The sequence below is a fragment of the Mus caroli genome, chromosome 11 (genome assembly GCF_900094665.2).
Source record: "Mus caroli chromosome 11, CAROLI_EIJ_v1.1, whole genome shotgun sequence".
Classification (NCBI taxonomy): domain Eukaryota; kingdom Metazoa; phylum Chordata; class Mammalia; order Rodentia; family Muridae; genus Mus; species Mus caroli.
This window is the reverse complement of record NC_034580.1, coordinates 69,814,830-69,829,242: the sequence shown is the minus strand read 5'-3', so window position 1 is coordinate 69,829,242 and position 14,413 is coordinate 69,814,830. Positions and strand designations below refer to the sequence as shown.

At 46.8% G+C, this 14,413-nt stretch overlaps 1 protein-coding gene across 2 annotated transcripts in view; it reads left to right on the top strand.

Moving 5' to 3' along the window:
* Positions 1 to 14,413, top strand: part of Sgsm2 (small G protein signaling modulator 2) — a 40,929-nt gene that overhangs the window by 1,783 nt on the left and 24,733 nt on the right. For both annotated transcript variants that reach the window (XM_021176527.2, XM_021176526.2), the window contains exon 2: positions 3,513 to 3,588. In XM_021176527.2, coding sequence (XP_021032186.1) covers positions 3,513 to 3,588 — 76 coding nt within the window. The remainder of the gene's footprint in view (positions 1 to 3,512; positions 3,589 to 14,413) is intronic.

The following is a 14,413-nucleotide window of genomic DNA, read 5'->3' as shown; positions in this document are numbered from 1 at the left end:
AATGGTTCCTTGGAAAACTGAATTTGTGCTGCAATGATGTATCTGCCTGGCAAAGGCTGACCTGCTCTGAACTCCACCTAGTTCCCCTTTTAGTGCTTGGTTTACAGAAAATGCTATAAGAAGAGACAGTTAAGAACTAGAGGCAAGACTCCTCACAGAGGCCCTCTGGACTAATCCTAAAATCATAACTAGGTCCTCCTCACCTCTCCAGCTGCTTCAGATACATCCTGTTGATCCTTAGCTGTGGGTTCCTGCAAAGACTCCCTGGGAAGTAATCGAGGAAGCTTTTAACAGCTTGGAGTGCAAGAATCGATCCAATCGGATCTTCATTTACCTAACCACTAACCATGAGCCCTTCCTTCCAGCAGGGAGAACCTTCCAGGTCCTTCCTCCCTAGCCCTTAGGTGCTCTGTCACTCTTCATGTTAAGAGATGACCTTGGCCTGGTGTGGTGGTGTATATATTTAATCCCTCTGGGTCCCTACGATACCCAGGCCAACCAGCCTTATATAATGAGACCGACCTTGAAAGTAAATAAATAGGTAATTAGGTGAAAGAAGACAAAAACTGACTGGGAGCCGGGGTGTCATCAGGACACTGCATCCTGTCCAAAGGATGACAGCCAAAGGTTAATGTGGAGCAAATGCCTAACTTCAAAAAATAAAAGAGAAGCCGGGCGTGGTGGCACACGCCTTTGATCCCAGCACTCGGGAGACAGAGGCAGGCGGATTTCTGAGTTCGAGGCCAGCCTGTTCTACAAAGTGAGTGCCAGGACAGCCGGGGCTACACAGAGAAACCCTGTCTCGAAAAACCCAAATAAATAAATAAATAAATAAAAGAGAAAGCACTGGAGAGCCTGCTCTGGCTTCTCTTCCAAGTTTGATTCCCAGAAGTCACATGACAGCTAACAAAGCTCTAGTTCCAAGGGAGCCAATGTGCTTTTCTAGCCTCTGCAGGTATCACATAAATGTCGTGCACAGACATCCATGCAACGAAAATATCCATTCACATAAAATAAAGATAAATAAATCCTTTAAAAGGTAAGGACTGTCTCTGCTCGTGGCTTATTCTGTAGGGTTTTATACTGGGGTTGAGGAAAGCCATCTCTGACTCCCACTGGTAGTATCAGTCTCCTGGCAGATTCCCCCATGGAATCTGGCACAAGTGTTAAGAGCAACTAGAACCTCATTCTGTTGATGGAAATGCAAATTGCTATAGCCACTTGGAGAACACTTTGGCAGTATTACTAGACACTAAAGCAGAATATATGCATCAGAAATTCCTTGCCTACAAATATAAATTTTTGAAAGCCAGCACATATGTTCACCAGAAGATATGTCCAGATGTTCATATGATTCAAAACAACCCCAAGCTGGAAAGGCCCTAAATGCCAGTTAATTGTGGTATTGTCACGCAATTGGGAATGAACAATCTACATTCCCAACAGATACAACAGAAACAAATCTCACAATCAGTCAAGCAAGCAAAAGAAACAACTCACAAAACACCCTGTACTGTTATTCCATTAATTTTTTTTTCTTTTTTTTTTGGTTTTTTGGAGACAGGGTTTCTCTGTATAGCCCCGGCTGTCCTGGATCTCACTTTGTAGACCAGGCTGGCCTCGAACTCAGAAATCTGCCTGCCTCTGCCTCCTGAGTGCTGGGATTAAAGGCGTGCACCACCATGCCCGGCTCCATTAATTCTTTTTTAAGTGCAGAACTAACATAAGAACCCAGAGGTTGGGCCTGGCGGCATAGGCTATCCTCTCAGCACCTGAGAAAGCAGACATAAGAGGAATGAATGGGTTATAGAGTAAATTCCAGGTCAGCTTAGGGAATTTAGTAAAATCCTGTCTCAAAAAATAGAAGAGGTCTTGGTGGCTCATGCCTTTGAGCACAGCAATCAAGAGGCAGAGGGAGGCAGATCTCTGAGTTCCAGACTAGCCTTGTCTAGATAGTGAGTTCTAGACCAACCAAGGCTACATTGTGAGACCCTGCCTCAAAACAACGATAACAAAAAGGTCTGAAAAAATAGTTCAGTTTTTTTTTTCTGGCCCAGCATGCACAAGGCCCTTGGTTCAGCTACCACTACAAAAAGAAAAAAGAAAAAAAAAAAAGGGAAAAAAAGATAGTGGGTGCTTGAGTACTCTCAGAAAAAGTGGAGACTGGAGGGGAAGATAATGAAACAAGGTGCTTGGGCAAACAGGTTCTATATTCTATTTCATTTGTTGTTTAAGACAGAGCAGCCCAAAGTAGCCCAAACTAGCCTTGTATTTGCTGTGTAGCCTAGACTGGCCTTGGCCTTGAACTCTTCTTTTAACTTTACTGGGGAGGGGGGGGTGCACATGGTGTGTGTGTGACTGCACATGCTCCTGCGCATACTTCTGTGGGTCCGAGGACATTTTGTAGAGTCTCGTCTCTTTTTCCTCTTTTATTTGGGTTCTGGGAATCGAACTCTGGTCATCAGGCTTGCTCAGAAGAACTTTTACCTGCTGAGTCATCTAGCCAGCCTGGGCCTTGTACTCTTGATCCTCTTGCCTCCATCTCCCAAGACTTGGGATCAGGCATGTGCTACCACATCTGACACTTGTGTAGTTTCCTGCTCTAAAAGGATCCAGTGTGTGAGAACTCACCAAGCCTGTGAGAGGATCACAGAAGCTCTTTTTTATATGATTAAGGAATAATAATAAACAGTAAGAACACCTTTCTTGTGGCCCTAGCGATTAAACCTGGGGACCTTGAATGTCAGTCAAGCACTCAACTGTAGAATGACATCCCCATCCTCTGAGTGGCTTTTGGGGGTTGGGAGTTGAGACGGTCTCACTCTGTAGGTCAGGCTCTGTCACACACTGTGTAGCTCAGGTTAGCCTCTCATTGAAACCCTAAAACATCAGAGTTTTAGGACCTAGCTACAGCATATGAGAGTCGGTGAGACATGGATGGACCACCCCTAACCTCAGAAAAGGAGGGGCCAGTTGTACTGAGACTGTCCTGAAGGAGAGTCTGTCACCAGAAGCCCTTTTCCAGCAGAGTATGGATGAGCAAATACCCTCCATCCTTAGTTTCTAGGCCGGAGGACCCTTTTGTCTGAACTGGACCTTCCACACTGATTGGCTGGTAGGTTTGACATCTCTTAGTTTCATCTCCAAAAAACTTGGGGCAGATGATGCTAAGGAGCATTTGTCTTCCCACCCGACTTCCATCTTTGTCATCTCTGCAAGTATCTAAAAACCAAGGTCAAAACCAAGCTATTTACCTTTCCCTAGACCTGTTCTGTTGCTGAATTTTTTTTTCTTTTGGTGCTAGGAATTGAATCTAGAGCCTTACGTATCCATAACATGCCTGACCACTGAGCTGTACCCTCAAACCCCATGATTAAAAATGCTAAGGAGAAAAATTTAAAATAATAATGCTAGCCCGAGGGTGTAACCCAGTGTCAGAGGGTTTGCCCTGAGTTTGAGCAGTAGCCCAGCAAGAATAAATTAAAATAATGGAGATTCCCATTTATTCACAGGTGAAACAAATCATGGAGGAGGCTGTCACCAGGAAATTCGTGCATGAAGATAGCAGCCACATCATTGCTCTGTGTGGTGAGTAAATGCTTCGCAGTGATGGGTTACAGGCTTGGGATTGAGCGCTTGGTCCCAGGATGCAGAAAAGATGAGTCTGCTGGGCGTGGTGGCGCACTCCTTTAATCCCAGCACTCAGGAGACAGAGGCAGGTGGATTTCTGAGTTCAAGGCCAGCCTGGTCTACAGAGTGAGTTCCAGGACAGCCAGGGCTACACAGAGACACCCTGTCTCAAAAAAACAAAAAAAAAAAAAGAGAAAGGAAGGAAGAAACAAAGAAAAGATGAGTCTCCTGGTGTAGTGTCAAATATGAATGAAAGTCCCAACCAATCCAAACCCTCTTGAAGTCTATGTGAGCCCCACCCCAGACCTACGGAATCAGAGGCTTTAGGTTGCAAGAATCTGTGTATTTTAATATCCTAGTACAACAGTTTCCAAATTTCAGTAGCACCAGAATTCACCTGAAAGTATGTTTAAAACATTTATAGTTGTGTTGTACCTGGTATCCCAAGCCCATGATCCTGGCTATTTAAAAGGCTGAAGCTGGAAGATCATAAGTTCAAGGCTTGTCTTATCAGTGGAGTATCCAGGGTTAGCCTGGACAACTCAGTGAGACCTTGCCTCAAATAAAAAATAAATAAATAAATAAATAAAGAGAGGTGGCTAAAGAGATGGCCCAGCAGTTAAGAAGCCTGGCTGCTCAGCAGGGTGTCCTGGCACTCAGGAGGCAGAGGCAAAGGATCTTTAGGAGTTTGAGGGCAGCCTGGTCTACAGAGCAAATTCCAGAACAGCCAGGGCTCCACAGACAAACCCTGTCTCGAAAAAACAAAACAGAAAATCCTGGCTGCTCTTCCAGAGGACCTGGGTTTGATCCCCATACCTACGTGGTTGCTCACAACAGTCTGTAACATCAGAATCCAGAGGATCCAACACCCTCTTGTGAAGTTTCAGCATCACAGAACAAAACATACCTAGTCCCTGCCAAGGCGTTTCTGGTTCTGGTAGGTCTGGAGTGGCCTGAGACTCTGGATTTCTTCCATGCTCACAGAGGAAGCTTGCGTCCCAGGACGCCATGTTGAGAACCTTGCCTTGAGTGCTTTGGATTTCGGAACTCCCCATCTTCTCTGTCCCTTTCCCTCTGGGGAAGGATTGGCCCTTTGGGATGACTTCCTGTGCTTTTTGGCTGCCACATCTTTCTGTTTGCTCCATTCTCCTAATTACCCATACAGTTGGTTAGAGGCAAAAGAACATGAGCATAGCAAGGAAGAACAGCAGAACCTCATGCTGTGGAACCGGGCTGCATGATGGGGAGGCCCCGACCTTTGCCTTTGTAAGAAAAAGCTAACGACCCCTGAGGTGGGAAGGGCCCCAGAGCCTAGCGTGTGCTAGTAGTCGCACACTCTGAAGAAATGCCTTACATAGTTTTTTTTGTTTTGTTTTGTTTTTACGTTATATTTCGTGTGGTATGTGTATGCACATGGATGGACTATGTGTGGCACCTGTGCTGAGGACAGTTGTTGGGAGTCTGGTGTCTCTTTCCACTGTGTGATCAACCATTGACACTAGGTTGCCAGGCTTGGTATCAAGCCTCTTACTGGTCCTGCTTTTGGCAACAGTGAGACAGAGCTGCCTTTCCCATAGGTTCGGCCACACACCAGCTGGTATTCTCTATGCAGAATACGTGGCAGGGACAAGGTAGACAGTCTCTGCCCCAGAAACATAAATCCATAAATCCTGCTAAGAGGCCGGCAGACAGGAAAAAAAAAAAAAACCCTGAAAAAAGATGTATCATGATAATACGTAATAAAAGATCTATGGAGAGAAAAAAACATTCTAGAGGGAGTTATAGTGGTTGGGAGAGGCAGCCTGTAGGCAGAGGCTGTTTGACACAGGGCTTTGAAAAGTAGCGTTCTATATAATACTTAAATGTTCTCTCTCTCTCTCTCTCTCCCTCCCTCCCTTTACACCCTGTATACCCCCCAACCCCAACTCTCTTTGCCTCTCTCTTCCTCTACCTATCCTTGGCTGGTCTTGAACTCCCTCAGGTTCTTGATTCTCCTGCTTCAGCCTTACACTTACCAGTACCGCAAGCATGCCCCAGCACGCCATGCCCCTCTGTCACTAGTTTGATGTTTCCCCTAGTATGCTCTTTTAAAATTAGAGCAGCGTTCCTGGGCGTGATGGCATGTGCCTTTAACCTAGCACTGGAGAGGAAGAGGCAAGTGCATATCTCAGAGTTTTGAGGCTAGCCTAGTCTACAAGTGACTCCAGAGTTTTGAGGCTAGCCTGGTCTACAAGTGACTCCAGGATAGAGAAACTCTGCCTCGAAAACCAGAAAATAAAAAAGTTAAATAAAATTACAGCAGTGGTCTCCATCTGAAATTTTTGTTGGGATGGAGTTAATGTCTGTAAGCATGGCTAGAGTCTAAGAGCAGAAAATATCCTTGTCTTTTGGGTGTCAAGGCTGAGGCTCGGCTGTCTTTGCAGTCCCATTGTCTGTCTCCCTTTGGGGTGAGTTTCCCCATTCTCTCCTACGATGCCCTGATCCATCCATCTGCAGCCTGCTTTTACCTCTTCTCCTTCTTCATAGAACCCATGCTCTAGGAGAGAAAAAAGAAAAAGCTCCCAGTGTCATTAGCCTAGAAGCATATTAGAATTCTGGCTCCGTGCTAGGCTTTATCGAAGCGCCCAGTGAGGAAAGCTACCAACCGCATAGTGAGAACGGCTTGTGCATGGGTGCTGTGTGTGGGTAGCCAGGGGAGAATGAAAGGAAGAGGGCTGGCAGGAGGCCAGCAGGAGGAGACCGTTGAGTAGTCCACATTCAGGCTCTTGAGGTGAGAAGCACCCGCCTGGGACGCCCGGCCCTCTGGGAGCCATGGATCTCCTGTCGAAAGCTCAGAGCTCTTTCATCAGGGCAGACCGTACTAAAGAAAAACATACTTCCTTCGAGCCATTTCAGTTATTGTAGTAGGCAAAACAAAGCCTTCAAGTGTCCAGGGTTTTAAACAGGGTCCAGGGGCAGGAGGGCTCATGATCTGCTGGTCCTCCGAGGTTCCTAAGAGTCACGAATGCAAACATAAATGCCGAGGGATCAGAGAAAATGTTTGCAAGAGAAACTGCCCAGATGTGAGGCAGCGGTGTCAGGGGCTGAAGTCTGTGTGAAGGGCCAGCCCTGATAGAGTTGCCACAGGAATTCAGGCCCAGGCTTTGCCTGGCCTCCAAGAAGTCTAGGGTTTTGTGTGTATTGGTGTGTTAGCGTTTTTTGTGGGTGTGGTTGTTTGTAGGAGTGGGTGGAGGGCAGAGACCAACCTCAGATCAAGCTGCTCTTCGGGGCCACCCACCTTGTTTGTGGGGGACCAGGTCTCTTCACCAGGACCCAGAGCTTACCGATGAAGCTAGATTGGCTGGCCAGCAGACCCCAGATGGAGCCATCTCCCCAGCTGGATCTGGGCTTCCCTTCCTCTCTCTGTCTTGTATTTTGGAGATCTGTGTGTGCATGCATGCTGGGGGAGGGTGGTTATTTGTTTGTTTTTGAGATAGGCCTTCACTATGGAACCCTAGCTGGCCTGAATCTCACAGGGAAGACTAGCCTCAAACTGACTAATTCTCTTCCGGCTTCTGCCTCTCGAGTGCTGGAAGTAATTGCATGGACCACCACAACCATCATATTTTAGTGACTTGTTATGAAATTCACATCAGCAACCCAGATTCCATATTTTAAAATCAAGCATCCTGAGCTGGCATGATGACTCAGTCTTGCCATGTAAAGCTGATCTGCGTTCAGCCGTCAGAACCTGGTGGAAGGGGAGAAGTGACTACAGTGTGTGACATGCATGTGCTCACGCTCAAACGTCACATATACATAAAATAATAGATAAAGTGTGACCTATGAAAAACGAAATTCAACATTCTGAGACTACAACACAGAGATACACTAGTTGGATACATGCTGAAAGTAAGAAATTACTAGAAATCCTTGTTTTCTGTAATTCAATGGTTGTGTCTCTGTAAGAGCAGAAAACCTTGTACAGTACAAACAAGGAGGTTCATAACACACAGGAATCGTAGATCTGAAGTTCAGTACCACAGGCAGCATGGCTGGTATGGTATGGTGTGTGCACAAGGCTGTTCAGAACCAAAGCGGTGGTGGAATGGCGGCTGCAGCACCCCTGAATGCCACCAGAAACAACCAGGATTCCTTATATGCTTGGTTGTATTTGTGTGTGTGTGTGTGTGTGTGTATGTGTGTGTATGTGTGTGTGTATGAAGATGGATGGAGGGATGGAGGCATTTACTAGAGTGACTACTGGCTGTGTCCAACAATAGCTGTCTATTAGCAGAAAGCCCAAGAGCCTAGTAGGTCCATGGGGCTGGATATCTCAACTGATCTTCAGAATCCCAAAGAAGCAGGCTCCAGTGTCAGTGAAGGACTGGACTTGCCAGGGACACTAAGATTAGGCAGGCAAAGAGCAAAAGCTTTCTTCTTCCATGCCCTCTATAGAGCCACCAGAAGGTGTGGCTCAGATTAAAGGTGGATCTTCCTACCTCTGAAGGTCTAGACTAAACATCAGTCTTCCAGCCAGGTGGTGGTGGGCCTGCTGTACAGAATGTACAGAATGAGTTCCAGGTCAGCTAAGGCTACACAGAGAAACCCTGTCTATAAACACCAATGTGGACAAGCCTTTAATTCCAGCACTTGGGAGGCAGAGGCAGGCGGATTTCTGAGTTTGAGGCCAGCCTGGTCTACAGAGTGAGTTCCAGGATAGCCAGGGCTACACAGAGAAACCCTGGCTCGAAAAAACAAAAAAACAAAACAAAGCAAAACAAACAAACAAAAAAAGGATGTGTGAAGCAAATGCAAACCCCAGCATCTACCCAGGTGGAGGTGGGGACACCAGAAATATAGAGGTTTGGAGTCCAGTCTGGGCTACATGGGCCCTGTCTCAAAACCAGCTTCCTTGTGAGGGCAACCCTGGAAGCTAGGGAAGGGTCTGGTCCAGGTGCTGTCTTGCTCCTCGATACCTCTGTACCCTGTACCAGAGCATCAGTCCCTCTGAGATGTCATCCATGAAGCTTGGAGGACAGACTCAAAACCACCATCACAGGAAAAAAGAAAACCTTTGACATCCCCTTTTAGTCTTCCAGGTTTTGTCAGGAAGGACCATAGTATGATCCTTATTTGGTGGTTTCCTGGAGGTGGGGTAGGGGGTTGTGTGGTTAGGGTACTGAGAACTACAGATGTCAGCGCTCTGTCCCTGAGCTAGTTAAGAGCATTGGCTGCTCTCTCTCTCTCTCTCTCTCTCTCTCTCTTCTTTTTAGATTTATTTATTTATTTATTCATTTATTTTATATGAATACACTACAGCTGTGTTCAGACACACCAGAGAGGGCTTTGGATCTCATTACAGATGGTTGTGAGCCACCATGTGGTTGCTAGGAATTGAGCTCAGGACCTCTGGGAGAGCAGTCAGTGTGCTCTTAACCACTGAGCCATCTCTCTAGCTCCCAAGCATTGGCTGCTCTTGTAGTTTGATTCCCAACAGCCACATCAGGTCAGGTGGTTCACAAACCACGTGTAGCTCCAGTTCCAAGGGATCCAACCCCCTCTTCTGGCCTGTCACATGCACATGTTCAGATGCGTGCACACACATATGCATAATCTTTTTAAAAAGAAGGGGTATGGAGATGGCTCCACAGGTAAAAACACTTGCCACTCAAGGATATGAGTTCAATCCCCAGGAAAGGGGTGAGAAAATGGGCTTACAAGGCTGTCCTCTGACCTTCATACAGGCTTGCGCGCACAACACACACACATTTAATTTAATTTTTTTAAAAAAGAGTTTAAAGCCTGACTGGAAAATGGCTTAGTGGGTAAAACTGCTCACTGCCAAACCTTATGACCTAAGTTCTATCCCTAGAACACACATGGTCGAAGGAAATGACCACCTCCACTGCCCCTGGACCCACATGGTAGATTGTACATGTGCACGTTAGTATACATGCATGTTCACACACACACACACACACTAAATAAGTGATTTAAAACATTTTAAAGCCAGGTGGTTGTGGCACATGCCTTTAGTCCCAGCACTCAGGAGATAGAGGCAGGCAGGCTTCTCTGAGTTCAAGGCCAGCCTGGTCTACAGAGAGAATTCTAGGACAGCTATGGTTACACAGAGAGACCCCATCTCAAACAAACAAAAGACTTCCTGCTGGGCTGGAGCTCAGAGTATACTTGCTTAGCATGTCTGAGCTTCTGGGTCCAATCTCTAGTTGAAACAAATAACGCTTTGTATTTGTATTTTCTCTGTGGCTTTGCCAACATTTCTTCCACCTCCCAGCCTTTACCCCCATTGATTGGTATCTCCTGCCACCTCCTTCCATGGTGGGAGGAAGATGCTCGTAGTATGTATAAACAGAGCACTCAGAGTCAGCAGCAAATAGCAAGTTATCTCAAGCTGTGCCCTGAACCTCGATCTGAAATAATAATGTGCTTATATGCATAGTTCTTCTCTTACCATCAACTGATTTGAGGTCATTGAAGCACCAACCCTTGAAACTATGTTTCTCTGAACGTGACCTCCCTCTACAACAGTATCTTTCTAGTTGAGTACTAAAATTTAAAAAAACAAACAAACAAGGCCCCACTGAGTATCCATGGCTGACCTGAAACTCAATATATAGACTAGGCTAACTTTAAAGTCAGAGATCTGCCTGCTTCTGCCTGGAATAAAAGGTGTGCATGGCCCTAGAGTTGTTTCTGTTTTTTTCTGGTGTGGTGTGTGTGTGTGTGTATGTCTGTTGTCTGTGTGTCTGTGTAGCTGGGAGTTGAACCTTGATCTTGAGGCAGGTTAGACAAGCATCTACCTCAGAGCTCTACCCTCAGCCCTGTGGATCTTACTTAACCTTAGGTGGTTGAGAGAGCATTTTGTCTTTGAAGAGCAGGTCTCACACCAGCTGCATTGTGGGTGGGGCCGGGCCAGCCTGTCTTCTCAATCAGCTGCTTTCCTAGGCCAAACTGAGGGTTGCTTGAGACTGAGGCTGAGTGGTAATGGGAAGTGGGGGTGGAGCCTGGAACTGGGAATAACATGGGGCTTTATTAGCCAGCTCCCTGTTGCTAAGCAGCTGTCATTAGCCAGTTAGGTCTCCCCTGCCGTGAGTGAGCTCCTTCGGGGAATGGCAAAGAGATACTAATAAGCCGGGAGAGCAGCAGGTGCTGCAGGAGGTTGCATCCCACCTGGGATAGATACTGCAGCCAGAGATGCTTCTGCACGTTTTGTGATTCAGACTCCAGGCGGTTGCTAGCTAGCCTGACTCTTTTCAGCAAAAGGGACTCTTTCCCTCCTGCATCCAATGAATAGCTTATTCTCAGACTGTCTTTTGCTTTCCATCCAGAAATGAACAAGTCAAGTAGCTCTTCAGCTATGGTAAGGAAGGAAGGCAGATGTCCAAAGCAACTGGTTTCTTTCCTCCTGTGCTAGAACTTAGCCAAGGTCATGTGGTTTGGTCCAGTGATGAGTTTTTGGAGTCAGACGGACCAAGGTTTGCATGCTGTTCATGTCTAACTCATAGCCAGTTAGTTGTTTATTTTCTTCTCTGAGCCTGCCCCCAGAAGATAAATTCCAGCACTTGGAAGAGCTCCTCGGGGTTAGGGGTGGGTGGTTAGCTCAGTGATCAGGCTCTGGAGATAAAAAACTCAAAAAGAGCCATGTAAGCAAAGCATGTAACGTGGTGTCCAGGGACACCTTGTTCTTGAACCATCTCTGGAAACCTTCCTCAGAAATAATTCAGGGTTCCTAATTAGTCCATGTTCTGGGAACCTGGGGAAATCTGAAATCTGGGGACACAATCGGGAAGGAAATGAATCATATCGAGTTATTGATATTAGGGTTGGACATTATGATACACTTATAATCCTAGCACCCAGATTGGGGAGGTATAAATAAGAGAACTACTGTAAATTTGAGGCCATCCTGGTCAACATGAGTTCTAGGTTAGCCAAAGTAATATAGCAAGACTTTGGTTCCAAAAAAGGGGGAAAAAGTTGTTATTGTTGTTCAGTAAAGATATGTATATTTGGTCAAGAGTCTAAAAGTTACCTCAAATAATCCAAAAATAAAGCTGGTCGTGGTGGCTCACATCTTTAATCCCAGCACTCAGGAGGCAGAGGCAGATGGATCTCTCTGAGTTCAAAGCCAGCCTGGTCCACAGAGTGAATTCTAGGACAGCTAAATAGGATAACACAGAGAACCCTTATCTCAATCAATCAATTAAAAAAAAAACCTATCTTAATAAATAAAAACTAGTTACATGTGGTTTAGCTGAAATAAAATTCGACTGATACCTGTTAGCTATTTTAAATTGAGCAGTGGGTCTATGGGATATCCTTACTTTTGTGTATGTTTGAAATCTCCCTCAACCAAATGAATTTTAAGGAGAATGATAATCTGGGATATGCAGCTCAGGGGCTGTCTTGATCCAAAGTTTGTGCTACAGAGATTGGTTGCTGGCCTCTGGGGTCTACCGAGGAATGGAGTCTAGAGGAACAGGGACATTGTAGAGTGTCACAGCCACAGCCATCTGACAGGGCACATGGTGACCAAAGACTCCAGGAGATAGTGGCACTCTTGCCACTGCGGAAATGTGGTCAGCCCTTGCACAGAGGAAGGCTGTGTCTCTTGTCACTGGGAAGCCACATTGTCCCTTTAGGGCAAGGCAAATGAGCACCTGTGACCTGGTTCTCATTTCTCACCTCTATTCCAGAAAGCCAGACCAATTCTTTCTCCTCCTCATCAAATCTATAGGGGAATGTTGTTGTCTTTTCTCTCTCTCTCTCTCTCTCTCTCTCTCTCTCTCTCTCTCTCTCTCTCTCTCTCTCTCTTTGGAATGTTGTTGTCTTATCTGGGGAGTTGAGCAAAGCTGAGGGCCCCAGAGTTGAGGTAAAGTCAGTATCGCCTTGTAAGATGAGAGAACATGTGTCCCAAACAGAGTGACGATGTTCACCGTGAGTGCAGGCTGTCATTACCAAACCCAGGGCAGAAATGGGCAATCAGAGATTTGAGGTGTGGAAAGAGAGGGAGCTGGGGGAAGAGAGGCCCGTGGTGCCTGAGGGAAGCCTTTCTGCTGCTCCTGCTCCACCTGCAGCAAAGCTCCAACTTGTGGCAGTTTCAGAGTTCCACTGGGAGCTTCCTTCTCCCCTCCCCTCCCCTGCCAGCCAGCCAGCTCCTCCTGTCTCTACTGTCACCAGCCTGGACCAGTACAGCAAAACTCTGCTCTGGGTGTTGCCCCCACAGCTCCAGGACCAGGTTGTGGATGACTGCTCCACCCACACTCTCCTCCCTCAGGTTCTCCATGGCAACTACAACCCAACTCCCCCACTGCACAGATGGCATTGGGGAGAAAGGTGAAACTGAGCCAGAGGTGGTATGCCTGCTTCTCTCCACGCTTACCTTCCTCCCGTCCTCAACTCCTCTTGGTCCTTAGGCCAGCTTCCTGCGGTGCTGTGCTAATTGTGAGTGCTGGATCCCTCTCCTAGCACAACTGGGTAGCCCTCTGAAGGCCATTTAGTAAGTGCCACAGTTGCCAGGACTTTTAACTGCTGAGCACAGATGGAAATACAAATGTGTGTGTGCCTGAGTCACAAGGTGGACCCATCTCATTGACCTTCCTGACGTCTTCCCTGTTTCTGAGGGCCCTTCCCAACCACTGTATTAGCTTCGGTCCAGTTTTGTGAGTGCCTGAGACTCAGGCTTGTCATACCACGTAGAACTGTTTCTCTGCCAGGCTCAGGTTACCTGCTGCAGATCTTAGCAGGTACTGGCTAAGTGTAAGGAAGGAAACCATTTGCTGCAGGAGCTGGGGAGTGAGTGGGTAGGTGCTACAGACAGAGTAAGCATCTGGGGTTGATTCTCCCCCAGACTGGAGAGGGTCTCCAGCATCACCTCACACTGGGAACCCTTGGTGGTCACCTACTCTATTGTTAGTATCATCTTGAGCTGATAACTTCTTTACCTGCTTCTGAAATCAAAGCTATATGAAAGTAGCACCCCTTTCCCTGCAGCGTTCACGTCCCCCCTCCCCAACACACAGCACCTTTGCGTGAGTACCCAGCTAGAGGGTTGGTTATGTCACTGGTTTTGGTTGTGAGCCCAGCTTTTAATGGCTGAGGCATCTCTCTAGCCCATTGTTACTGTTTTTAAATCCCAATAAAGATGTGAGTAAACATGGCAGCATACACCTGTCATCTCAGTACTCCGGAGGGAGAAGCAGAGGGTTAGAAGCTTAAGGATCTCTAGGCTACATGAGAGCCTGCCTCGGGCCCATCCTACCTCCTTTATTTTAAAATGATTCACACGGAGACTCACTGTGTAGCCCAGGAGTACCAGACTTTACAGGCATAAGCCACCACACCTGGCTCTGCCCACTCTTTTTGTAAGCAGAAGGTGCCATGCAGTGACACCATCCTGCACCTTGCTTTTTTAAGTTTCCCCTGTTGGTTCCTAGAGAGCATCTCATTGTTTCTTGGAGCTGAATGCTACTCTCCTGTGTGAACAAACCATATCTATTTAGCCCGACCCCTGCTGATGGACACATGGGTGGTTTCCAGTTCTTTACTAGTATGACTAATTGTGCACTTACAGCACTAGGAAAAATCCCAGAAGGAGGATTGCTGGGCCAAAGGTTTTCTGCACCTTTCATTGAAAATACCAAATTGCGTCTCTTGTGAGACTAGGCCGGGGCACATAAGTGGATGCTCACAGTCAGCTATTGGATGGATCACAGGGCCCCCAATGGAGGAGCTAGAGAAAGTATCCAACGAGCTAAAGAGATCTGCAACCCTGTAGGTG